This window comes from Thalia democratica, chromosome 2 (assembly GCF_965202585.1).
Source record: "Thalia democratica chromosome 2, ktThaDemo2.hap1.1, whole genome shotgun sequence".
NCBI lineage: Eukaryota > Metazoa > Chordata > Thaliacea > Salpida > Salpidae > Thalia > Thalia democratica.
Genome location: NC_139166.1, coordinates 52,780,941 through 52,805,934, shown reverse-complemented (window position 1 = coordinate 52,805,934; position 24,994 = coordinate 52,780,941). Strand labels below are relative to the sequence as shown.

The 24,994-nt window shown below is 25.9% G+C and overlaps 5 protein-coding genes across 5 annotated transcripts in view; 1 reads left to right on the top strand and 4 right to left on the bottom strand.

Annotated features, from left to right (window-relative positions):
• LOC145829353 (uncharacterized) overlaps window positions 1-24,994 on the bottom strand; it is a 41,782-nt gene that overhangs the window by 12,658 nt on the left and 4,130 nt on the right. The window lies entirely within an intron of this gene.
• LOC145829252 (histone H2B 1-like) lies at window positions 2,494-2,850 on the bottom strand. The gene has a single exon (XM_082936994.1). It carries the CDS (start codon window positions 2,848-2,850, stop codon window positions 2,494-2,496), a length of 357 nt encoding a protein of 118 aa, XP_082793120.1.
• LOC145830113 (histone H2B 7-like) lies at window positions 15,602-15,958 on the bottom strand. Its single transcript, XM_082938004.1, has one exon. The coding sequence runs from the start codon at window positions 15,956-15,958 to the stop codon at window positions 15,602-15,604; it is 357 nt and encodes a 118-aa protein (XP_082794130.1).
• On the bottom strand, window positions 16,605-16,979 carry LOC145849908 (histone H2A). The gene has a single exon (XM_082955011.1). The coding sequence runs from the start codon at window positions 16,977-16,979 to the stop codon at window positions 16,605-16,607; it is 375 nt and encodes a 124-aa protein (XP_082811137.1).
• Window positions 22,829-23,239, top strand: LOC145829961 (histone H3-like). Its single transcript, XM_082937851.1, has one exon. It carries the CDS (start codon window positions 22,829-22,831, stop codon window positions 23,237-23,239), a length of 411 nt encoding a protein of 136 aa, XP_082793977.1.

The following is a 24,994-nucleotide window of genomic DNA, read 5'->3' as shown; positions in this document are numbered from 1 at the left end:
TTACACGTTATTCCTATTTGTCTGAATTTAAAAAATGTTTTAAACGTTGTAAGATTAGGTGCAATTCGTTTAAGTAAAAACTTTTTTTTCGTGTTTTGACAACTAATCTAAAAAGTTTGTTTCAGAACTTGTGAGGATCAAAGAAAATAAGAACACTATCAAAATTTGTTTATGAGTTTTTGTTTGAAACTTGGTAAAAATATTTCGTTTACTTTTTTACTGAAAACTCCTGCTATTTTACCTAGTAATTAAAACTAGTTTCAAATTGAAAAATACTTATATTATGTAGAACTTATAATCATTTTGTTAAACTAAATTTTTGTTCATGACTTTTTAACAATTTAATTATAACAATACCTTTGTACACTCATAAATTTTTTATTGATTATTACATTTTCGTTCATTTGTTTAAAGGCTGAAAAATTTAGCGATAAACTTAAATTGTACAAAATAGATCGATTAATTGATTATTAAGTATAGGTGATTTATAAATTTGAAATCTTATTTGTTTTTTAGATTAATAATAGTTTTCAAACAATTATCTTAAAAGTAAAACAAAACTTTAAAATTAATCTTATGTTATTTCAAAAACTTTTTAACTATTTATTGCTTCATCTTATTAGATGTAGCTTGCTATAAGAACATACTGAAGTCTTTTTTAAATCAAAATAACTCTAAGTGTGTACTTATTGTTAGTGTTCATTACGAAAAGTTTAAGTTTAATTCGATTAATACTAAGATTTTTTAAAAGAAAAATCTAAACAAAAATATCCTAATGTAAGAAATATGTTTTGTTCATAAATTAATGGTTTTAATAAATATTAAAAACACAAAATTAAAAACATACAATAATTTATCTTTTTAAAATATAACTTTTAACAACGAGACTTTTAAGTTTTAATATTAAGCAATTGTGTAAATTTAAAAAACGATATTAATCCTAAACTTAATAAAAGATTAGAGAACTTGGTGCAACAAAAGTTCTTATAACTTAAGTATTTACTCTTGGTTTAAGCGGCAAAATTCAACTAAACCGATCACACTTTACTCCTACTTTTTCTCACTTTTTTCAAATTTTCAGACGTTGCAATTTTTGGCGCAATCGTTTAAATATGAACAATTGCGCCAAAACTTGTAACATCTAAAAATTTAAAGTGTGAAAAAATAGGAGTAAATTGTATATTAAGTCAAATTTTGCCGCTTAAACTCAAAATTGTAAATAAATTATCTCCTGGATAATAAGTTGTTTTAGTTATTTATCAGTTTGAAGAATTAATAGACAAGTCATAAAAAGATTTTTTTGTTAAGTTATATTTTCAATTAAAAAAAACTTACAAAACAGTACAAAGCCTTTTAAAAAGTTTAGTACATGAGTTTTAGATTTTAGTTTACAATAGGCAATAAAATTTTTAAATTTTCCATCAGTATAAAACTATAAAATAATAACTAACTTTATTTCCAACAATCAGTTAGTTTAAACATTTCTTAAAAGTTTCGTAGTCATATTTTTATTTAAAAATGACACTTTGGGGAAAGGTAATAAAAACATATTCAGTTTTAAAATTGTGATTTGTGCATAGACAAAAACAAAAAAAGTCTTTTTTAAATAGATAAAAACATGTATAAAACAATAAAAATAGAGTCAGACTAAGTACAAAACAATATTCACTGAAACGTTTTGTAAAAATTATGAAGAATGTTTTTCAATTAAAAAATGTTTAACATACTTTTTTAAAGCAGTTTTAAGCTGAAACCATTGAGTGCTTATTACCAGTACTTTTTCATATATTGATATCATGTGGATATGTTTAGCATTTTTGTTGAATTGTTCGAAGCTTTTGAAATTTAATCAGTCTGTAGTTTTCAAACAAATATATATAAGAATTTTGTTGAAATTTATATTTCATATTATACATTTGACTGACGCTTTAGGACTTTTAATATAATCTTAATTAAACTTCTGTAACCTTGAAACTTGTTTATTTTAGAAATTCAAGTTGTTTTTTTAAACAATTTATTTTTTTATGTCGTAGTAGTTTCATAGTTTAATTAATATTCTTTTTTATTGATTTCTAGATTGTTTCAAAAAGAAGTTTAAAGAGACAAACGCAGAGCAACAGTGGTAAAGTTTAAATTTTTCCGCAAAATCCTAAAACTACATTAAAAAGTGAGACAAGAAAAGAGCAAGGCGCAAGAAATTAAATCAAACCTTGCCGCTCAAACTTACTTATAACTTTTTGTTTTCAAAAAAACTTCGTACTTCTGGTTATTTTTATAACAGCAGAAAATAATAAACCGATAAGAAATGTATATTACAAAATTTTTGATTACAATGAAATGAAAATTAACTAAATTATTAAAACTCTGACTATAACCATAAATGCATAAAATACGTAAAATCAAGTTCTTAAATCGTTGAATAAAACAAAAGACATCATGATATTGTTGATAATTTTGGTGGCTCTAAAAAGAGCCTGGTTTATTAATAACCATTTATTTTGAGCTGGTGTACTTGGTGACTGCTTTGGTACCTTCAGAGACGGCGTGTTTAGCCAACTCACCGGGCAACAACAGACGAACAGCAGTTTGAATTTCGCGACTGCTGATGGTTGAACGCTTGTTGTAGTGTGCCAAACGTGAAGCTTCAGCGGCAATGCGCTCGAAGATGTCGTTGACGAAAGAGTTCATGATGCTCATGGCCTTGCTGGAAATTCCAGTGTCGGGGTGTACTTGCTTGAGCACTTTGTACACGTAGATGCTGAAGCTTTCCTTGCGGCGAGCCCTGCGCTTCTTCTTGCCGTCAGCTGGGACGTTCTTTACTGCCTTCTTGATACCTTTAGATGCTGCCATTGTGAATGAATATTATTGACTAGAAGTTTTATATTATAATGCATAGTTACGAACCTCAGCTAATAAAAAAAATATAGCGCGCACTAGTGTATTTTGTGCGTTCTCTCATTTTCTTTTTTCTTTGTGTACCTTTTTTTTAATTTTGCTTAATCTCGGTTTAATCCTTTAAAACAATACGTTTAAAACAAAAGTATAATAAAGTTAAACGTCTAAAGTAGAAATTTTGATTGAAATAAGTTTTGTTACGCAATTTTTTAAGTGAAATAAACAATATAAGTAGATTTTTACTTTTAAATTTGTAAAAAACATCAAAAACTTTTCGTTTAACACATTAACTTTATAATAAACTTTTTGAATTTTATTTAGAAAACTTTATTTATTAATTTTTTTTTAGCAAGCATAACGGGACTAAAGCTACAAAAAAAAAGTGTTTAACTGCCTAGAATAAAATAAGATATTTTTAATTAGCTACAAACAACATTCTAAAATGTTTATTATTATTAGTGATGTACCGGACTCACTATCCGGGTCCGGGTCCGGCCGGATATTGCCATTTTTGTCTGATATCCGGATCCGGCCGGACTCTAATTTGAAAAAAAAGTCCGGATCCGGTTCCGGCCGGATTCTAATTTGAAAAAAAAGTCCGGGTCCGGTTCCGGCCGGATTCTAATTTGAAAAAAAAGTCCGGATCCGGGTCCGGCCGGATCCTAACAGAGATCCGGCCGGACCCGGATCTAGTTAGTAAAAAAGAGCATACTGAAAAGTATTTTTTCAAAAACAAACCCTGTGAAAATTAATAAAAGTCATTTTCGTCAGTTAAAATTAAACACCTACCATGATTGGCTCATTTTGTACACGTGACTAATTTACATTTGTTTACATTTAAACTATAAATAAACATTTCATGAAATGCAACTCTTTACATATGTTGTAAAATTGAAAACTTTGGAATGAATACTTGCATTATTTATTGTTTAAAGTTGAGCTCAGAGAATATTTAAAGTCAATACGGTTGAATGTACGAGCCAATAAGAATCATATGACGAAATGTTTCAAACTAAATACTGATGCATCAAAACATCAGAACATGACAGGCAGTTTATATGTAAGCAGTTAGTTAGTTTGGTGTGTATCTTGAAGCAACAAAATATCTTGAACGTTTTTGTGAATGCTTATTGTAAGTAGTGTTTTGTCTTAAAAGTGAAAATTTCAACAGGTGTTTAATTGTTTAAATATTTAAGCCAGGTTTATAGTTTAATAGTTTATCAAAAATTTTACAGTTTCTTGTTTACTAAAAGTTTTATTTAATTTTTAGTTTTTTGTTTTAAGTCTTTTGATATAGATTTAAATAGCTTCCAGTTTTTAAAGTGTTACCAAAGTAATTAATAATTTTGTATATGCTAGTATTTCTTGTTGTGTTTTATATAAAAGATTCATCACTCAAAACTGTCGTGTCTGATTATAGAAAGTAGTCTCAGTTAGAATTTAGTATTGGTTAGATATTAATTAAATAAGGTTTATAGTTTAATAGTTTATCAAAAATTTTACAGTTTCTTGTTTACTAAAAGTTTTATTTAATTTTTAGTTTTTTGTTTTAAGTCTTTTGATATAGATTTAAATAGCTTCCAGTTTTTAAAGTGTTACCAAAGTAATTAATAATTTTGTATATGCTAGTATTTCTTGTTGTGTTTTATATAAAAGATTCATCACTCAAAACTGTCGTGTCTGATTATAGAAAGTAGTCTCAGTTAGAATTTAGTATTGGTTAGATATTAATTAAATAAGGTAGGATTTAATTATGATGGGTAGTACTAATAAGTTAAGTGTACCACAATCAGTCCACAACTTTACTACCAAATTGTCAACCTTTGCTAGCTGTTCTACTGATTATTAGATTAAAGTAATTTTTCAGTTTTTAAAAACCTCATTCTGACTCAGGCTTGTTTATACTCACTCTAGCTAGTTTTATTGACTTAAACAGTGGCAACCCTGCTAGTTTGAAAATTTTTGGGAATTTTAGAAAATCTTGGACTGCCTCAGGCTAGTTTAGTTTTTTATAAAAACTCAGGCTAGTTTTCTTTTAGATTTTGAATGAGTTTGAGCTGATCCAGTTTTCAATATTTTGTAATTTTCTAGTGTATTTTGTTCAAGAACTTGATTTCAGATTTTTAATTGTAAAAAACACCTAAATTTGTAAACCTTGAGGCTAGCTGTTCTACTTATTATTAGATTAAAGTTCTTTTTTTTTCAATTTTAAAAACCTCATTCTGACTCAGGCTAGTTTATTCTAGTGATGTACCGGACTCACTATCCGGGTCCGGCCGGATATTGCCATTTTTGTCTGATATCCGGATCCGGCCGGATTCTAATTTGAAAAAAAAGTCCGGATCCGGTTCCGGCCGGACTCTTATTTGAAAAAAAAGTCCGAGTCCGGTTCCGGCCGGATTCTAATTTGAAAAAAAAAGTCCGGATCCGGTTCCGGCCGGATTCTAGTTTGAAAAAAAAGTCCGGATCCGGGTCCGGCCGGACCCGAAATTGTGGGTCCGGTACATCACTAATTATTATTAAATTCTGTTTAAGCAACTAAAACAAATTGATTAAAGCTTTACTATAGTTTTTAAACATTATTACATTTACTATAAGGTATAAGTGTTTAGAATGCAGTTAATATAAAAGTGAATTTCAAAAATAGCAGCAGTTCTTTAAATAAAGTAGACTCACTGTTTTCCCACTTTCGCATTAATAGTTTATATTTAAACTATGAGAAAGTTTTTATTCTTTTTTAAATAGACTTTTATAATATATAACAAAATTTACAAGTTTTTATTAATTATTGTTTATTAAGACAGATTGAAAAAGTCTAATCTAATAATCAAAATGGACTTTAAAATTATAGGTTTCTTTGTTGTTTTACTTTGAGATATAAGTAGGTATAATTTAAAAATTTTCAATTAACTTCTAAAATTAAATGCGTTTTTGAAATATATGCATATATTTTCATTTAAACACAAAGTGTTTATATTGATTGTTATATTATGTTGTTTCATAAAAACGTGTAAAATTTAAAAACATGTATCGTAGATACAGTACAGTTTTTTCGTTTCTGTTATTTATAATATTAATTGCTTTATAAATAAAGTTATATAGAGTCTATTTAAATTTTATAAATTTAATTTTAATTCAGCTTGAAAGCATATCTCAAATTGCCTAAAACAACAAATATAAATGGTTTTCTATGTGATTACAACTAACTAAATAATTTTTCTTCCTTAAAGATGGCTGGGTTGAAAAAAAAGAAGTAATCACTAAGGCGCATTATAAAAAACACGCGTAAAAAAATTTACTTTTTTATTTAATAAGTAAAGTAAGTAAAAATAAAATCAATGCAAAGTTTAAAATTTCTATAAGAATAAAAAAGTATATCTTTTTTTTAGACTTGTAACACTTCTTTAAAAATATTTAACTAGTTTAATGTTTTAATTTTTTCTTTTATCAATATTTAACTACAATATTTTATGATAGTTTATTAAAATACAGAAAACTAAATTTCTTAAGTTTTTTTATTGTTATATAGTAAACACGTAGCTTCTATTACTAAAAACACTAATTAAGGTTTAACATGTTGCTTTTAAACTATCGAAATTTACTGTATATTTAAGGTATAAAATAAAAGGTACAATCAACTAAGTATTCGTAATAAAAAAATATTTGATGATAGTTTGTTAGTAACTTTTGATACTACTTTTATTGTTCAATTTTTTTTTGTAGTTTTGTTTAAGTTATCTCTTACGGAATTCCTTTTTTCGTTAATAGAATCAATTTTGATTCAAATACTTTTGTTTCTTTCGTTAAAATATAAGATTTCTTAAGTAAATCGTATTTTATGATTAAAAAAAGGCTTAGTCAATAAATTAACAGTAATCCTATAATAACATAATTTGTTAGTTTCAGAAAAGTTATATATTTCAATTTTTATTCTGGAAAGTTTCCTTTCCTTATATAGTCTAAAGTCAACAAAGAAAAAACATTTACGTATTTCTCAATGTGTTCAAATATATCGACAATATGAAAACCAAAATAGTTATTTCTAAACTATTTAATAAAAAATCAGAAATATAGCACTGGAAAGTATGTTTAACTTATATTTATTATAAAACTTAAAATATTATTTGATTAAGTGTAGGTTATGTACAACATAACAAATAAAGTTGGAATATTATGAGCAATTTTCATATACTTTATCGATAGTTTTAATTATACTTTAAAACACAAGGCTAGTGAAACGACACAATTTTGATGTTATTATTGTAATTCGTTCACTTTAATTAATGAACTTATATTTACATTTAGCGAAATAAATAAGCTTAATTAGAATTTTCCAATAAATCCAGTTTTTGAATTATTTATAGACTATAGAGTTATAACACTTAAAAGATACGTCAAAGGCAAGAAATTTTTGTTTGCAGGTTGTATCGGGCTTGGAAGCCGTAAGATATTTGTCCCTGATTTCGACCTTTAACCAAATAGGTTATATTTTAATATTGGTTTATGTATTACATACGTGGTCTCCAGTAACTTACTAAACTTACTGCTTTACTTACGAGTAGCTTACAATAATAAGTTACTAAACTTATTTCTAAGATTTAGATATGAAAGATTAAGATTAAGATTTGAATATGAAATTTCTTTTCCTATAAAATCCTTGACAAAATTATACAAACGAACATACTTAGTTTTCAACTTTTTGTTAAACATGATTTGAATATTTTAAATCTAAGATATAAAAAAGCATCTAAACCTGGTAAAATTCAAAAACCACGATAAGTTTTACTTAGCCGAGCTCTTCAAATTTCACTTTTCATTAAAAATCAACATCCCAGAGCAGTATAAGCTCAACTAGTAATGAGCATTAAAGAGTAAAAGACAAGTAGTTCATACCTTTTTGAAATATCCCGCACAAAGTGATTGAAAAAAAAATTACGCATAATATTTTGCGTAAAATAAATATGTTGCAATATTGTACTTTTCTTATTAAAAATAAAATAGCATGGTTATTAAGTCTAATAAGATTTTCAATAACAGCTAAAAATAATATAAACATAAATAATTTTTTTAGTTAGTTTTTGAATACGTTTAAGTAGACTTTTTCTTTAATTTTGAAGTGTTATACCACTTTTTACATTAGTAGAAAATATACTTAGTACAGATAATAATTACCTTAGTTTTAAACTTAATAATTGATTATAGTTTTACATACTAATTACTTTTAAGTTTAAATTTACAAAAAAAAATCGTATTTTAATATCGTTAAAGTTAGATTTTTTAAATATCTATTGGATTTTTTTAGATATGTAAATGATGCTTGGTATAAAACATTATGACGTAAAACAAGGTATTTTAAAAAGTGGTTATTACAAAGTACAGTTTGCTCAATGAATTAAATGCACGGATTGAAAAGTTTATAAAACAGCAAAAAAAGCGCTATAATTTCTTTTCATAATGAGTAACTTTGTAGCTTATAAGTGCTCGTTCAAAAAAAAATTAAAAAAACGAGATAAGCTTATACTTGCTCGGCGTTATGCCGCCTTTTACGTGAAATCTGCTTTAAAGTAGAAATGATAAGTATAACTTTAGACAATTTTACATTAGACGTATTTAATGGGAATATACGTAAAATACTTAAACGCTTAACTAATTTCATTTTATACTGAAGAAGTTTTTTTATAATTTATTTACAACAACTACTAATATTTTTAGAACTTTTCGACTTATAAATTTACTTTTAATTGGCATTGCTTTGATACTTTTATTTTTATTTTTCTTTGCGTTTTTTTTTTCACATTTCTAAATATAAGTTCTTAATTGTAAATCAGAGAATACAAGAGTAAAGTTGTATATTATTATAAAAAAAATTTGTTTAGGTCAATTTATATTACTTAGCTAATCAAAATATTCACAAATTTTTATATGATCAATTAGATCGCAGAATATTACTAACCTATTCTATGTACAAACTTAATTTTCTGAGAAATTAAACCTTTAACCTTTGCAGACGATCTTAATTTAGTTAGTTTCATAAAACTGTAAATAGTTTTTGATTAAGATAAAGACTAAAATAACTTATGAGCAATTTTTATAACATGGGCTTTTTTCTTAAGGCTTTCAACTTTTGAAAACTATTTGCTTTTTTTTTTTTCTAAAATGAAGCAAAAAAGTTTTGTATTAGTACTCAAGAACAAACAAAAAAAATGTTACAATTGGTTTAAAAGATTAATTTTATATAACTGCAACAAAAGTATGCTGAAGTTTAATTGATAGATTTAATTGTTAAAACTTTAATTAAATAATTGCCCTAATCTTACTCAATCGGTGTCTTAGTGGTTCGACAAACTCAACTCTTGTTTTTAAGTTGATATAAAATCACAAACTCTAATAAAAAGAGATGGTGAGTTCTAGTAGGTCTAAATCTTAGAAATAAGTTTAGTAACTTATTATTGTAAGCTACTCGTAAGTAAAGCAGTAAGTTTAGTAAGTTACTGGAGACCACGTATATAATACATAAACCAATATTAAAATATAACCTATTTGGTTAAAGGTCGAAATCAGGGACAAATATCTTACGGCTTCCAAGCCCGATACAACCCGCAAACAAAAATTTCTTGCCTGTGACGTATCTTTTAAGTGTTATAACTCTATAGTCTATACATAATTCAAAAACTGGATTTATTGGAAAATTCTAATTAAGCTTATTTATTTCGCTAAATGTAAATAAAAGTTCATTAATTAAAGTGAACAAATTACAATAAAAACATCAAAATTGTGTCGTTTCACTAGCCTTGTGTTTTGAAGTATAATTAAAACTATCGATAAAGTATATGAAAATTGCTCATAATATTCCAACTTTATTTGTTATGTTGTACATAACCTACACTTAATCAAATATTATTTTAAGTTTTATAATTAATATAAGTTAAACATACTTTCCAGTGCTATATTTCTGATTTTTTATTAAATAGTTTAGAAATAACTATTTTGGTTTTCATATTGTCGATATATTTGAACTCATTGAGAAATACGTAAATGTTTTTTTTTTGTTGACTTTAGACTATATAAGGAAAGGAAACTTTCATGAATAAAAATTGAAATATATAACTTTTCTGAAACTAACAAATTATGTTATTATAGGATTACTGTTTATTTATTGACTAAGCCTTTTTTTAATCATAAAATACGATTTTCTTAAGAAATCTTATATTTTAACGAAAGAAACAAAAGTATTTGAATCAAAATTGATTCTATTAACGAGAAAAGGAATTCCGTAAGAGATAACTTAAACAAAACTACAAAAAAAAAAGAACAATAAAAGTAGTATCAAAAGTTACTAACAAACTATCATCAAATAATTTTTTATTACGAATACTTAGTTGATTGTACCTTTTGTTTTATACCTTAAATATACAGTAAATTTAGATAGTTTAAAAGCAACATGTTAAACCTTAATTAGTGTTTTTAGTAATAGAAGCTACGTGTTTACTATATAACAATAAAAAAACTTAAGAAATTTAGTTTTCTGTATTTTTACAAACTATCATAAAATATTGTATTTAAAAATTGATAAAAGAAAAAATTAAAACATTAAACTAGTTAAACATTTTTAAAGAAATGTTACAAGTTTAAAAAAAAGATACACTTCTTTATTCTGATAGAAATTTTAAATTTTCCATTGATTATATTTTTACTTACTTTACTTATTAAATAAAAAAAGAAATTTTTTTACGCGTGTTTTTTATAATGCGCCTTAGTGATTACTTCTTTTTTTTAACCCAGCCATCTTTAAGGAAGAAAAATTATTTAGTTAGTTGTAATCACATAGAAAACCATTTATATTTGTTGTTTTAGGCAATTTGAGATATGCTTTCAAGCTGAATTAAAATTAAATTTATAAAATTTAAATAGGTTCTATAGAACTTTATTTATAAAGCAATTAATATTATAAATAACAGAAACAAAAAAACTGTACTGTATCTACGATAAATGTTTTTAAACTTTAAAGTAAAACAACAATGAAACCTATAATTTTGAAGTCCATTTTGATTATTAGATTAGACTTTTTCAATCTGTCTTTATAACAAAAATATTACTTTTATAGAGGTATAACAATAATTAATAAAAACTTGTTAATTTTGTTATATATTATAAAAGTCTATTCGAAAAAGAATAAAAACTCTCTCATAGTTTAAATATAAACTATTAATGCGAAAGTGGAAAACAGTGAGTCTACTTCGTTTAAAGAACTGCTGCCTTTTTTGAAATTCACTTTTATATTAACTGCATTCTAAACACTTATACTTTAATAGTAAATGTAATAATGTTTAAAAACTACAGTAAAGCTTTAATCAATTTGTTAGAGTTGCTTAAACAGAATTTAATAATAATAAGAATTTTAAAATGTTATTTGTAGCTAATTAAAAATATCTTATTTTATTCTAGGCAATTAAACAATCTTTTTTGTAGCTTTATTCCCGTTATGCTTGCTACTACAACCGTGTTTAAAGTTGAGCTAGCTTTTCTTACCAAAATTTCTTAGCTAATATTAAGATCTACATGTTGTTTTTTTAACCCGTAATATATTTTACAGGATAGTTTGTTTAAATAACTTTAAATGTTTATACGGTTCTATTGAGTCTACCTCAAAACTTGATTAATTTAATAATTTAACAATGCTTACAAACATGTACTTTAATGTGTTTATGTTTTGATTTATATTTTAATAAACAAAAACTAACGAAATAGTTCATAATATACATAGTGAGAAATTTATTTTACAATTTTGTTTAAAGAGCCTCTCTACTTTTTTATTAACTTAATAAAAAAACCACTAGACACACACACAGATATGTAGTATAATTTGAGATTTTAAGTAGACCTATCTTAGAGTAACTTGAGGGATTCTTAAAATTTAAACTTAAATTAGAATGCGTTCAATAGATATATAAAAACTTTACCAGAGTTTTTGTACTAAAGTTTTATTTAATGTTTAAATTATCTTGGTTATCCAATTGACAGTTATATCAAAATCTAAAAGTTCTTGTAAGGTAATTAACGAAACCCGATATAGTTAATATTAATAAAACCTACCTTTACTATTAAATTAAGCTTGTTTTAATTCTAATTGTTGAAAAGAATACAACTTTAAACACTTTGAAATAGTTTTGTTTAGTAATAGATCAAAAAAAAAAGACTAAACACTAGATGATGTGGTAAGCTTTTATAATGAAAAAAGGCGCTTTAATTTCTTCTTTTAATGACTAATTAAACAGCCTTTAAGCGTCCTTGCAAAGGCAAGTTAAAGGAAACGAGACAAACGTTCGTTTGCTTGTAGTTTTGCCGCCTTTTTGAGTTATACCTGCTTCAAAATTTCATTTGAAAAAAGAGAATAGTTTACAAAGTATAAATTAGTAATATATTTACAAAGTTGAATAAAACTGAACGTGAAGTAGTTTTATAAAAATTTTATCAACATACTTTTTTTATTAAATATGTTTTTTTCTAGTAATGATACACTTTAAGTAAAAAACTGTACAATGACTAAAGTAATTTAAGTTTTTATCAGTTAAGGACACATTAAAGAAACCTTGGTTTCAATATTAAATATATATTTTTCACACTTTTAGCACATTAACAGCAAACAATAACAACTATTATATTTGTTAACAATGTTTAATGGCTGTAATATTACCAAAATAATAAAAATGCTCATGAAATATAAGTTAATGCTTGAGGACATTTGAAAAAAAAGTTGTTTTATAAAATACTTTACTTTTATACTTTAACTTATTAACCGAAACATTATGATGTACGCTAAAATTAAATTTTAAAACAGTTAAAATAAAAAAGTAACAATTTATTTGACAAGTGAAGTTTATCGTACTTTTATCAATTAAAGTTCTGCAAAACAAGCGCACTTTAAATTTTACACAAGTTTTCACTTTTTACTCACACGTAAATAACGTATTTTTACTTTTTTCGGATATTTACGTATGGTTACACGTTCTAACAGGTTACAGCTAGTTTTAAAATTAAAAGAAAAACACTTTAACAGGTTTAATGATTAAAAAATATTTAATTTTAATCAAAATTAGTTTTAAAAAATATTGTTGATTTAAGAATTTGTTTGAAATTGTGGTTTTACTTTTATATAATTATTTTCTGCGTATTATTACTATTATTACTGGAGTTTATTGTGCGAAGATGGACTCGGGCATTAAAACCTGAGCCGCTTAAACAATACACGCGAAAAAAGAAACAAACAAATTACATTCAATGAAAATTAAAAAACTAAACAAAACATAGAAAAAAATTACAAACAAATAGTCCTGTATGATCAACCATAACTTAGTATGCACAAAAACAAAACGAAATAAATTCTCATATACAAACTTGTGCATTGACTATAAAAGATTACACATTTACAAAAATTATATATAACAACTTACAATCTATAGGAGGAAGGCGTAGGGAAGAAAATTATTCTTAGTGATACTAATACTTAAAAATAAGTAAAAACAAATTACTTCAAACCATCATTATAATGAATTTTTAATCGATAATCACTGTATTTTACTGGTGTTTATATTATTTAAATCAATTTGTTTTAGTTTTAATCGAAAATATTCTACCCTCTCACACGAAACCACATCCTGCGGTAGCTTATTTCACATATTTATTGTTCTGCAGAAAAAAGAATTTTGCAACTGACTGTTATTAAAATTATATTTACATTTAAATTTTTTATGATTTCCTCTCAAATTATAACTGCTCTGAGAAAAAACAAAAAACTGATTGAAACATTCTTTATATTTACCATTAACAATTTTAAAAAGTGTTATCAAGTCAAACTGCCATCTTCTATACTCTAGAGACTCTAATCTGAGCTTTACTAGTCTATCTTTGTATGAGGTATTTGAAATGTTGCATCTTTTACAAACAAAACGGGTAAAATTTCTTTGCACAGACTCAATCCTAATAATATCTTTTTTTTAAATAGGGGGACCATATTGGGATATTGTACTCGAGTTTAGGGCGAACATAGATTTTAAATAATTTAGTAAGAATACTAGCAGAACAGGTCTTAAAACTTTTAAGTATTTGATAAGATGAATTTTGAGCAATTTTATAAAAACAATTTACATGTTCATTCAATTTTAGATTCCAGATATATTCCTAAGTCTTTAAAAGAGTATGAATGAATTTAAAAGAGATTGAACAGTATGCATGGCTCTTTAGAAGTTTAAATATTATAAAGCTTATAAAAATAATGCAGTTGATACTTTATATAAAGAAAACTTTACTAAAGTATTGTTAGTAATACTGATTTTTTTTCTACTAAATATGTTGCATACAATTAACGTTTTAAGCATTTTTTTAGTCAAAAATAAAAATTAACAATTTCTACAACAATTTTAAAGAAATAAATATGTTTTTACGAACTAAAAAAAAGTTTTGCTTGTTTTAAAAAACAGAAAACTCTTTGCTTCAAAAAGGTGTGAGTTTTTATTGAGTAAGTTTTAAAATCGATATATAGCGCTTTTACTTCTCTTTATACTGAGTAATTTAACAGCTTACAAGTGTTTATAGAAGTTACAGAAACGATATAAACGTTCGTTTGTTTAAAATTTTGCCGCTTATTTTTATCATAATTATTTAAAATTTGCTTTCAAAAAAAGATACATTAAAAGATTTATAACTATAAATTATTCATAAGTGTAACAATTCATATTCGATATTGTTTATTGTTGAGTACTTTCGACTACGACTCATCAAAAACAGTATCTTAGTGAACTAAAATGAATTAAAAATATATTATAGTCAAATCAAAAAAAATTCATTGATTTATAAAATGACATAATAATCGAGTTTATGTTAAATTTTTGTAAAAGTCTTTTTTTTTGTTACTATACATACATTTTGAGCTCTTATAAGTTTTTGCAAAAATTTATTTAGTTATCTAATACTATTTTGTTCTTTTCTGTATATATAATACGAAGATCGATTAAGTCTTATTGCAGCTGCTTTGCATGATAAGTTACATGTAAAATTTTATTTAGCTTAATTTTAGATATTTTCATACGTATTTAACTAAACTATTGTAAGCTTAAAACAAGTTTTAATTTAAAGTTTATTTTACGTAGATGAAAATTATTCTTTTTTGATAATTTTTAAGCGTAAAAATTTTATAACCATTTAATTTTTATGTGTTATACAGTTGAAAACTTACTAGTTTTCTTAAAACAATTTTCATAAGCTTAAACATTGTGATTTTTGAAACAAATAAGGTTTTAATATTGTTTCAAAAATACATTGAAAGAGATAAACTCAAAACAATAGTGGTTAAATTTAAACTTTGCGCCTAATTTTACATCGTTTGAAAACTTAAAAAGTGAGATAAGTAAAGAGCAAAGCGCGAACAGTTGTTTTTAGTTTTGCCGCTCAAACTTACTTATAACTTCTTTTCTTCAAAATGTAAGCTACTTCAAAAATTTATTAAAGCAAAACAAAATACGAAAAAGATACTGAGACAATTAAATACACTTTTTTATTTAATTGGAACAAAAGTACTTCTTAATTGCTCGTATAACAATAATAAATGAAAAACTGTCTTAAACAACAAATGAATACCAAACCTTATATTTAACGAAGCTAAGCTGATAATTTGGTGGCTCTTAAAAAAGCCTGGTTTATTAATAACCGTTTATTTTGAGCTGGTGTACTTGGTGACTGCTTTGGTACCTTCAGAGACGGCGTGTTTAGCCAACTCACCGGGCAACAACAGACGAACAGCAGTTTGAATTTCGCGACTGCTGATGGTTGAACGCTTGTTGTAGTGAGCCAAACGTGAAGCTTCAGCGGCAATGCGCTCGAAGATGTCGTTGACGAAAGAGTTCATGATGCTCATGGCCTTGCTGGAAATTCCAGTGTCGGGGTGTACTTGCTTGAGCACTTTGTACACGTAGATGCTGAAGCTTTCCTTGCGACGAGCCCTGCGCTTCTTCTTGCCGTCAGCTGGGACGTTCTTTACTGCCTTCTTGCTACCTTTGGATGCTGCCATGGTGAATGAATAAATTCGTGCGCGCAGCGGTATTTATGCAGAATTTAAACAGTTTTTTCGAACAACAGGTGGCGCTAAAATGCTAAAAAGAAAAAAATCTGAGAGAGATTGCAGTAATACAAAACTGTCTAGTTGTTAGCTTACATAAAAAATAAACGTTTATAAATTAATGAAAAGTAATAAGTAGAAGTTTTTACGAAAGTTATTATCTGGAAACACTAAATTAATGAATATTTACTTACTTTCTAAACTACTATTATTGTTAAAGTTTGTTTATTTCTTTAAATTAACATGGAACCTAAAATCGGATTTTGTTATGGTTTTTAAAACCAAGTTTATGAAATGTAAGTTTTTTATAAAAAAAACAAGTGTCTTTATTTTTCATTGAAAAATTTCGAGTTTAAACAATAAGTTTTTTCTATTTAACTTTTGAAAAATTTAACTAATGATTAAATTGTTTATCTTTTGTATTTCAAAACTTTCTGTTGTTATAATTAAAGGAATTAATGATAACTTAAAATATTCTATCCTTTGAGTGTCATACAATGATAAACGAACTTTAACTATTTTCCAATGTTGAAAAATAGTATTACTACTCATTTAGCTGAAAAGGTGGTCCTTAAAAGGACCTATTGTCAATGACAAATTATGCTTTTTTTGAAGTTTTCTTTGGCAAAAGAACAGATTGAATGTTTGGCAACACACCTCCTTGAGCGATGGTAACTCCTCCCAACAATTTGTTCAACTCTTCGTCGTTGCGGATGGCAAGTTGAAGGTGACGGGGAATGATACGGGACTTCTTGTTGTCACGAGCAGCATTTCCAGCCAACTCGAGAACTTCAGCGCTCAAATATTCCAATACTGCGGCCAAGTAGACTGGTGCTCCGGCCCCAACACGCTCGCTGTAATTACCGTTTCTCAGCAGACGGTGAATACGACCGACTGGAAACTGAAGTCCAGCGCGCGATGAACGGCTCTTGGGCTTGGATTTGGTTTTTGCTCCCTTTCCACGTCCTGACATGATGCTATGATGAATGATAAAGTTTCGGCAGAACTTTCATTATGTACTAACCGTTACGAACCTCGGCTATTGTACGCCCACTAGCGAACTTAACTAAAACTTTTTCACATTTTATATTCTCTTTCTTTTTTTGGCAAAAAAGAACGCAGCAAAAAAAATTTCTCGACTTTTAAAGTTAAACTTGCGTTTCTTGATATTACTTGATACACAAAAAAATTATTCAAGTATACAACATATATTTTTATACATATACTTGAAACTTCTTTCACTTAATTAACTGTTTACTTGCTAAAAGTATAAAAGTAAGCTACTGATTGCCTTTTTTATACACTAATTTTATTAAACGGTTTTATATCTAATTAACGTTTTTAAGTGACATACAATAGAAAATAAAAAAAAGTTTTAGTTTATACTTTAATGTTATTAAAGCAAATTAACTATAATAAATAGTCTCTAAAAATAAAATAATCTTTTATAGATATTTTTAATGAAAAGTTTTATGACCTTATCTATATTAAAGTAAAACTTAAGTAGTTAAAATATTTATAGTTTTAATACAACTTGTAAATATATGTCATTCTCAAGAAGTTTTATATTAATTATTGTTAATTAAATTTACTATTACAATATTCAAAAGTGGCTAAAACTCTAAAACGTATGTAAAGTTTAAAAACTTGCTTTTGTAGTACTTTTTTTTATAAAACTATTACTTTTATTTTACTATTCATGCATTGTTATATAAAAATAACATACAACTTTTGTGTTGAAGTGTTAGATAAAATAGTCTAGAAAGAATTATTGATTTACAAACAAGTTTTAGCAAAAGTAAATTTGTATGGTTTTGTAATGTTCAATTAAACAATCTACTGCATTGTAAAACAATGCTAGTTTTTAAATTAAGCACTTTTTAGTAAGTTAAAATAAATTACTAGTTTATACTTAAAAATTTACCAATTTTTAAAAATAAATTTCAAGCAGATATTAAAAAACGCGGCAAAAACTTAAACAAACGAACGTTTTCATCGTTTGTATGTAGTCTTTAAACACTTATAAGCTTTTGAATTACTCAGTATAAAGAGAAGTAAAAGCACTCTTTATCGATTTTAAACTTACTCTATGGTAACTTACATCTTTTCAATGCACAGAATTTTCTGCTTTTTAAAACTAATAAAATTGCTACAAAGCTTCCCTTTTAATACTTATGTATTTTTTTTAAAACGTTAGATGCTTTCAATACATGTAGTAAGGAAAAAATAAAACTTTTAGTTAAAGATAACTTTATACAAAGTACTAACTTCATTATGCTTATAAGCTTTACAATACTCAAGTTTTGAAAAAGATATATATATGCTTAAATAAATTTTAGTTCACAAAGTAATTATATTTAAGTAAAATCTTAATTTTATACAATTTCTTATAACATGAATGTTTTAACAAGTCAGTATTAATAAACAGTTTAATAAACTTGTATTTATTAAGCTGTTAAAGTGCTTTTTTCGTTTTAACACCACCTGTAAACTTATTTAATTATTAAGAAGAAATAAAATACATTATCGTTATTGTTATTTGCATTTACAATTTAAATGCAAAATAGAAGCCTATAAATTGTGTTACATTTACGTTGACGCTGTTTTACGGAAATTTAATCAAAAATACTTCTGTTTACATGTCAATGATATCTTACTAATTAAAAAAATACTGTTTTCAAATTTAGATTAAGCACTAAGTCTAATGTATTTAAGTATAAAATTATAGTATTTTATAAAAATATATCTAAAATATTTTCGAAACTTTTAACTTTTAATCAAATTTCATAAGCACTTTTCTTAGTTTGGTGTTGTTAAAACCATTAAACATTTGAGAAAATAAAAATATTAAAAAAAAATAAGTTGTTATTGTTTGCTGTTAAGTAGTAAAAAAGTGAACAAAATATATTTGAATTTAAAGTTATTTATGATATAATCGATAAAAACACAAACTATGTTATTCTTCGTAAGTATTTAATCAAAAGTGTAATACAAAATTTCTATGTATAAACTATTTCTTTCCCAGACTGTATGTATTGTATAAAGTTGTTTACAACTACCAACTACAAGCGTAGAATAAATCTTATTATCTAACCAACAGTGTAACACTTAAGTATATGTTGAGTTTTAGTTTTCTTTACAGAATTGTTGTAGTTTATACTTTCAAAAATTGTTCTCCTTTTCGAAAAAAATATTTTAAGCAGGTATAACTCAAAAAGGCGGCAAAACTACAAGCAAACGAACGTTTGTCTCGTTTCCTTAAATTGCCTTTGCTAGGACGCTTATAAGCTACTTAATTAGTCATTATTAAGAGAAATAAAAGCGCCCTTTCTCGTTTTTGAAGCTCACCACCCCATCAAACGTTTAGTTTAAAAAAATATTTTTGACTTGTTAATAAACGAATTTAAACTTTTAATATTTGTAACAATTAAAGTTAAAACAAAGTTTATGTTTAAAATAAAATGTTTGTTCGAATATTAACTATCTTGCGTTTCGATAATAGAGTTGTAAAAACTTTTTACTTTTGATATAACTGTAAACTTACTAAACAACATATGTTTCAATATTAAATCAAATTTTAGTACAACAGTTTCGGTAACGTTTTTATGCATTATTAACAAATTAAAATTTATGTTTGAATTTTAAGGTTCTTTTACATGCATACTCTGAGATAGGTCTACCTAAAAGTTTACAGTTTAAACTATATATTTGTGTGTGTCTAGTACTTTTATTACTAAAAAATTGTGAAAACATATAAACTCTTCAAAAATAAAATCAATAGTATTATATATTCAAAAATACAGCTTTTTTGTAACATTTCTGTTTTAATAGTGTATAAGCTGGACCATTTCGTCATTTCTTATTAATTTAAACAAAAATCAAAACATACTTCTATTAAAATATATGTTTGTAAGCATTTTTAAAACATCAAATTAATCAAGTTTAGAGGTGGACTCATTAGAACTGTATAAATAAACTACCCTTTGAAATATAATACGGACTTTGAAATATACATGTAGGCCTCGACACTAGCTAAGAAATTTTAGTATGGAAAAAAAGTTTAAGTAAAAACACGGCTGTAGTCTTTGTAATAGTAATAGAAAGAGAATGCAAAATTAGATCAAAACGTTTTTTGAACTAAAAGTCAAAAACAAAAATGTACTTATGAAATTTTTGTAAATGTCGTTTAAAATAGTTTCCAACTCTTTTTAAGTTTAATATGTCTACAATAAAACTAACTTATTTAGTACCGTAGTAGTGTTAATAAACTTGTACTTTAAATACTAACGATTTAATTAGTTTTATTTTTATCTTTAAAAAATCGTTATGTTTTATTTAAAATACATGTGTCAAATATTTTTACGTGTTTAAGTATATACTGTATTAAAAAAAATATTAATTACGTAAAAAAAGCTTATCAATTTGTTTTTTCGATGAACTTTTTTATTTACACTACTTGAAAACTTAGATAAAGTAACAAAAGGTCATTTTGTTTTAATATAAACATTTTAAATGATAAATAAAAATAAAGCACATAAAACCAACGAAAGGTTTAAACAAATAAACAGCATACTATTCGTACTTTAAAAAATTCCATTAAAATTACGTGAAAAGTGAATATATTTTTATGTAATTAGCATAAAATTTAATTTAATTAGCAATAAATTTACTATAATTGATGCGATTTAACTATTTAAATATAAGAGTTAATTTTTTTTTTCAATATAATCCTTAAATGTCCTTCAGTTAAAAAAAAATAGTTAAAAATGACATTCAGTATATAATAAACTTAAGTTTTTAATCATAACTTTGTTTTTAAAAATTCAAACTTTTAAAACTACATTTTAATGACCAGGTTTCAATTTTCGTTGTTTTTATGCTTATACATTTATGATTAATTTCGTTAAAAAATTTTTAAATATAGTACTTTTTTAAGTTTAAAGTTTAAAACCTGTAAAATATTACCAATTTATTATAAAAGTAAGTACGAAATAATCTAATTATTTTTCGAAAAAAAAAAAATTATATTAAATGCTAATTTAAAAAAGACAAATCTAATTTATTTATATATTTTGTTAGGAAGTCAACCATCTCATGTACAACTCGATAACCGAAAGTTTTTTTCGTAGAACTCGTCCTTAGCTTCGCTTTTTGAGCGCTTTTTTTATCGTTCTATAAATAATATATTATAGTAGAGTTATTATGATAATTTTTGTAAACTGTTTTTTTTAATCACAAGTTCTAATAAAAACCTAAAAGTACAAAATAAACAAAGATTACATAGTGTAACACTTCAAAAACTATTTTAAATAACATGAAATTAAGTTTAAAAGAAGGAAAAAAAAAAAAATAAACTTAATCCGTTAACTCAATTTTGCTAAAAGTATTAGCAGTTATAAATTACTTTTTGAGAGAGTATTAGTTTTTACTTTTATAGAAGAAAATTTACTAAAAATATATTTGCTGGTTGAAATTTTTTGCTAGATTTTGGATAATATTAAATTAATTCAAAATTGTAAATTTCATTAACAAAACAATGTTTCACTCGCTTGAGCCAAATCAAACGAGATCATCAGTTGAACAAAATTTTATTCAAATAGAATCAACTGATGATTTCGTTTGATTTGGTTGAAGCGAGTGAAACATTGTTTTATTAATAAAATTTTAAATTTTTAATTAATCATTCTTTTTGCCGTTAAGTACAGAACTTTTATTGTTATCTACAAGGTAAAAAGTACACAACATTACAATAGCTAAGTTTTTTTCTGTGATTGTTATTATTTCACATACTTGATATGATAACCGTTAAAGCAAGAAACATTATTATATAAAAAATGCGCGCAATTTTCAGCGGGAAAATTTAAAAGTCAAAAATGCTCATCTTTTACTCTTAAAGTTTATCTCACTATATTGAAAGTTTAACGGTTGTCTTTAAAAAAAAATTTTGAACAGAAGTTTCTAGAATCTCTCGTATTATTAAATAAATAAAACACTAGGTGGTCTTACTACTACGCGGTTCGTAACGCTCGCTGCTGTATAAATACGGTTGTTTGGGCATTTATTTTATTCATCATCATGTCTGGTCGTGGTAAAGGAGGAAAAGGTTTGGGAAAAGGAGGCGCTAAACGCCATCGCAAAGTCCTTCGTGATAACATCCAGGGTATCACCAAGCCCGCCATTCGTCGATTGGCTCGTCGAGGCGGTGTCAAGCGTATTTCAGGCTTGATCTATGAAGAAACTCGTGGAGTGTTGAAAGTATTCTTGGAAAATGTTGTTCGTGATGCAGTCACTTACACTGAGCATGCCAAGCGCAAAACTGTCACCGCTTTGGATGTAGTATACGCATTGAAGCGTCAAGGACGTACTTTGTACGGATTCGGAGGTTAATTAAATCGTACACCTCGGCTCTTTTAAGAGCCACCCAAATTTATCAACTTACTTACAATATTATTCTAAAAATATAAAGATTGATAAAAATTTCTTCCTATGTTTAATTTAGTTAGTTGCATAGCTGACAAAACCATATAGGAAAATAAATATTCATCAAAATGTTATTGTTTTGAATTATTAAGTGGAAATCAGTTAATAACCAAAAATGATGTTTCAATATTTTTTTAGTTTACAAATTAACAATACTAAAGTTAACATTCAGATAATTTTTAGCTGTCACATTTAAAAAATTAAACTAACTTGCTAAATAAAAAGCTTCACATATTTCAACGCTCTTTGCAGCCTCTAGTGTTTGCAATTATTCGCCTAGGTTCGTAACCGTGAAAATCTGTATAAATTCACTAGTTTTCTAAATGCTTCACTTATTTCAACATGGCCCGAACAAAACAAACCGCCCGCAAATCAACCGGAGGAAAAGCTCCCCGCAAGCAACTTGCCACCAAGGCTGCACGTAAAAGTGCACCAGCAACTGGAGGTGTCAAGAAGCCTCACCGTTACCGCCCAGGTACCGTTGCTCTTCGTGAAATCCGTCGTTATCAGAAGTCCACTGAGCTTTTGATCCGCAAGTTGCCATTTCAACGTCTTGTGCGTGAAATTGCTCAAGATTTCAAGACTGACTTGCGTTTCCAAAGCAGTGCAGTCATGGCACTTCAAGAAGCTGCTGAAGCTTACTTGGTCGGACTTTTCGAAGACACCAACTTGTGTGCCATCCACTCGAAGAGGGTAACCATCATGCCCAAAGACATCCAACTTGCCCGTCGCATCCGTGGTGAACGTGCTTAAAATGTTCTTTATGAACAGGCTCTTATAAGAGCCACCTAACTTTGTTGAATTACACCATATATTATAATTTCTACTGTTAGAATTAAGGGTTACCAGTTTGTGATTTAAAAGCGAAGAAATGTAGTTAATAATTTATCATAACAATGTTTTGTAACTTTTTGACAACAACATGAAATTAAGTAACTGAACTGTAAAATCATATCAATAAGTTTTAATTAACGACAATATAATCTGCTATGAAAATAAAGAGTTTATTCTAATATGTTTTAAATTTTTTTATGTCGTTGTTAAAAAAGCAGATTTGAAAAGTTTTCATATCAAACCGTTTAATAACATTTCTTAAAACTGTATTTTTGTAATATGAAATACAAGTAAAAGTATTTATAAAAAATAGATTTTTAAATAGTTTTAAGTTTCATAGCTAAATTTTAATTGACCTAATTATTTTAAGTAAAAAACTTCATTATATTAAAATAACCATACAGAGCTTTGAGACTTACTGTTGTAGCTTAAACTTTTTGATACGCGCAAAAGTTTTTACAAGTGCATAATGTGCATTTTAAGCGGGAAACTTTTAAACGGAAAATTCTCATCTTATACTCTTTAAATTCTCTCATTCTTATCAACAGCACTTGATATAATTTACGCGCAATTTTTATTTGAATTAGTCATTTTGCTACGAACAAAACTTTTTTTTCTCTAAAAATAGTCATGCAAATATTAGAACTAGACAAAAATTTAGTTATTTATGTATTTTTAAAGCTAACAAATATGCATGTTTAAGTTTATTGTTGAAAAATTTCATGTTGGCGAAATAATAACTTATATTTTTAAGTACTAAACTTGTTATGAGAAAAATCTAAACTTGTAATAAAAAAATAAAAGTTTAATTATATTTCTTTTGATGCTGAACAAGTTGCATAGTTAGATTTTAATAAAAATTTTAATTTTTTTATTTTTAATACTTTTCTTAAACTAATTGGATACTTAACGTATATTGAATTTTTTTCTTTTTTTTTCTACCTAGTTAATGTATCCTGTTTAATGTGTAACTATTTACAAAAAATACTTAGTGTTTTTCTTTTTAATTGTTTGACATCATCATGATTTATTGAACGAAAAAAAAAAAGGTAAAAAAATTTGGTCCTAGGACCTGGTGAACGAAGAACCTTTTGGTTATCGAGTCGCACCCCACGGATACCTTTTTACGTCTTGCCAAGGACAAGTTGTACTTGTCCAGGACAGTAAAACAACATAAAGTAGTAATAGAATTACAGAAGTAGATAAAAAAAAACAGCATACTTTTTACTTTTTAATTACAACTGTAATCTATTTTAGTTAAATGTAGCTAAGAGATATTGAAAGATTTTTTTTAAAATAAGTAGCTTGATTTGGACGTCTAAATATAATTATAAGCGTATAAAAACTTTCTAAGCTTTAAAAGTTTAAACATGTCTAACAAACAAATGTTAAAGTAAACAACTTCATTTTATTATCATATATATTTATAAGCTTTAGTATAATAGAGTTAAAAAAATACTTATAAGCATAATTTATTTTAAGTAAAGAATTTAAAATTTGAAAGACAAGTTACAATTGCTAAAATTTGGTCATTAAAGTTTAATTTATCTGTAAAAATATCAAAACTTGCATTAAAAAAAGTTTAAAAAGTTAAAGTATAAAGTTGCATAAAATGTTTCAAAAACTACTTGTAAGTCGTTTTAGTTAAATTACTTTTGTTGAACATTTGTTTCA

Bases quoted from the DNA above. Each gene is read 5' to 3' on its own strand.
- LOC145829252 (XM_082936994.1), bottom strand. From the start codon at position 2,850: ATGGCAGCATCTAAAGGTATCAAGAAGGCAGTAAAGAACGTCCCAGCT.
- LOC145830113 (XM_082938004.1), bottom strand. From the start codon at position 15,958: ATGGCAGCATCCAAAGGTAGCAAGAAGGCAGTAAAGAACGTCCCAGCT.
- LOC145849908 (XM_082955011.1), bottom strand. From the start codon at position 16,979: ATGTCAGGACGTGGAAAGGGAGCAAAAACCAAATCCAAGCCCAAGAGC.
- LOC145829961 (XM_082937851.1), top strand. From the start codon at position 22,829: ATGGCCCGAACAAAACAAACCGCCCGCAAATCAACCGGAGGAAAAGCT.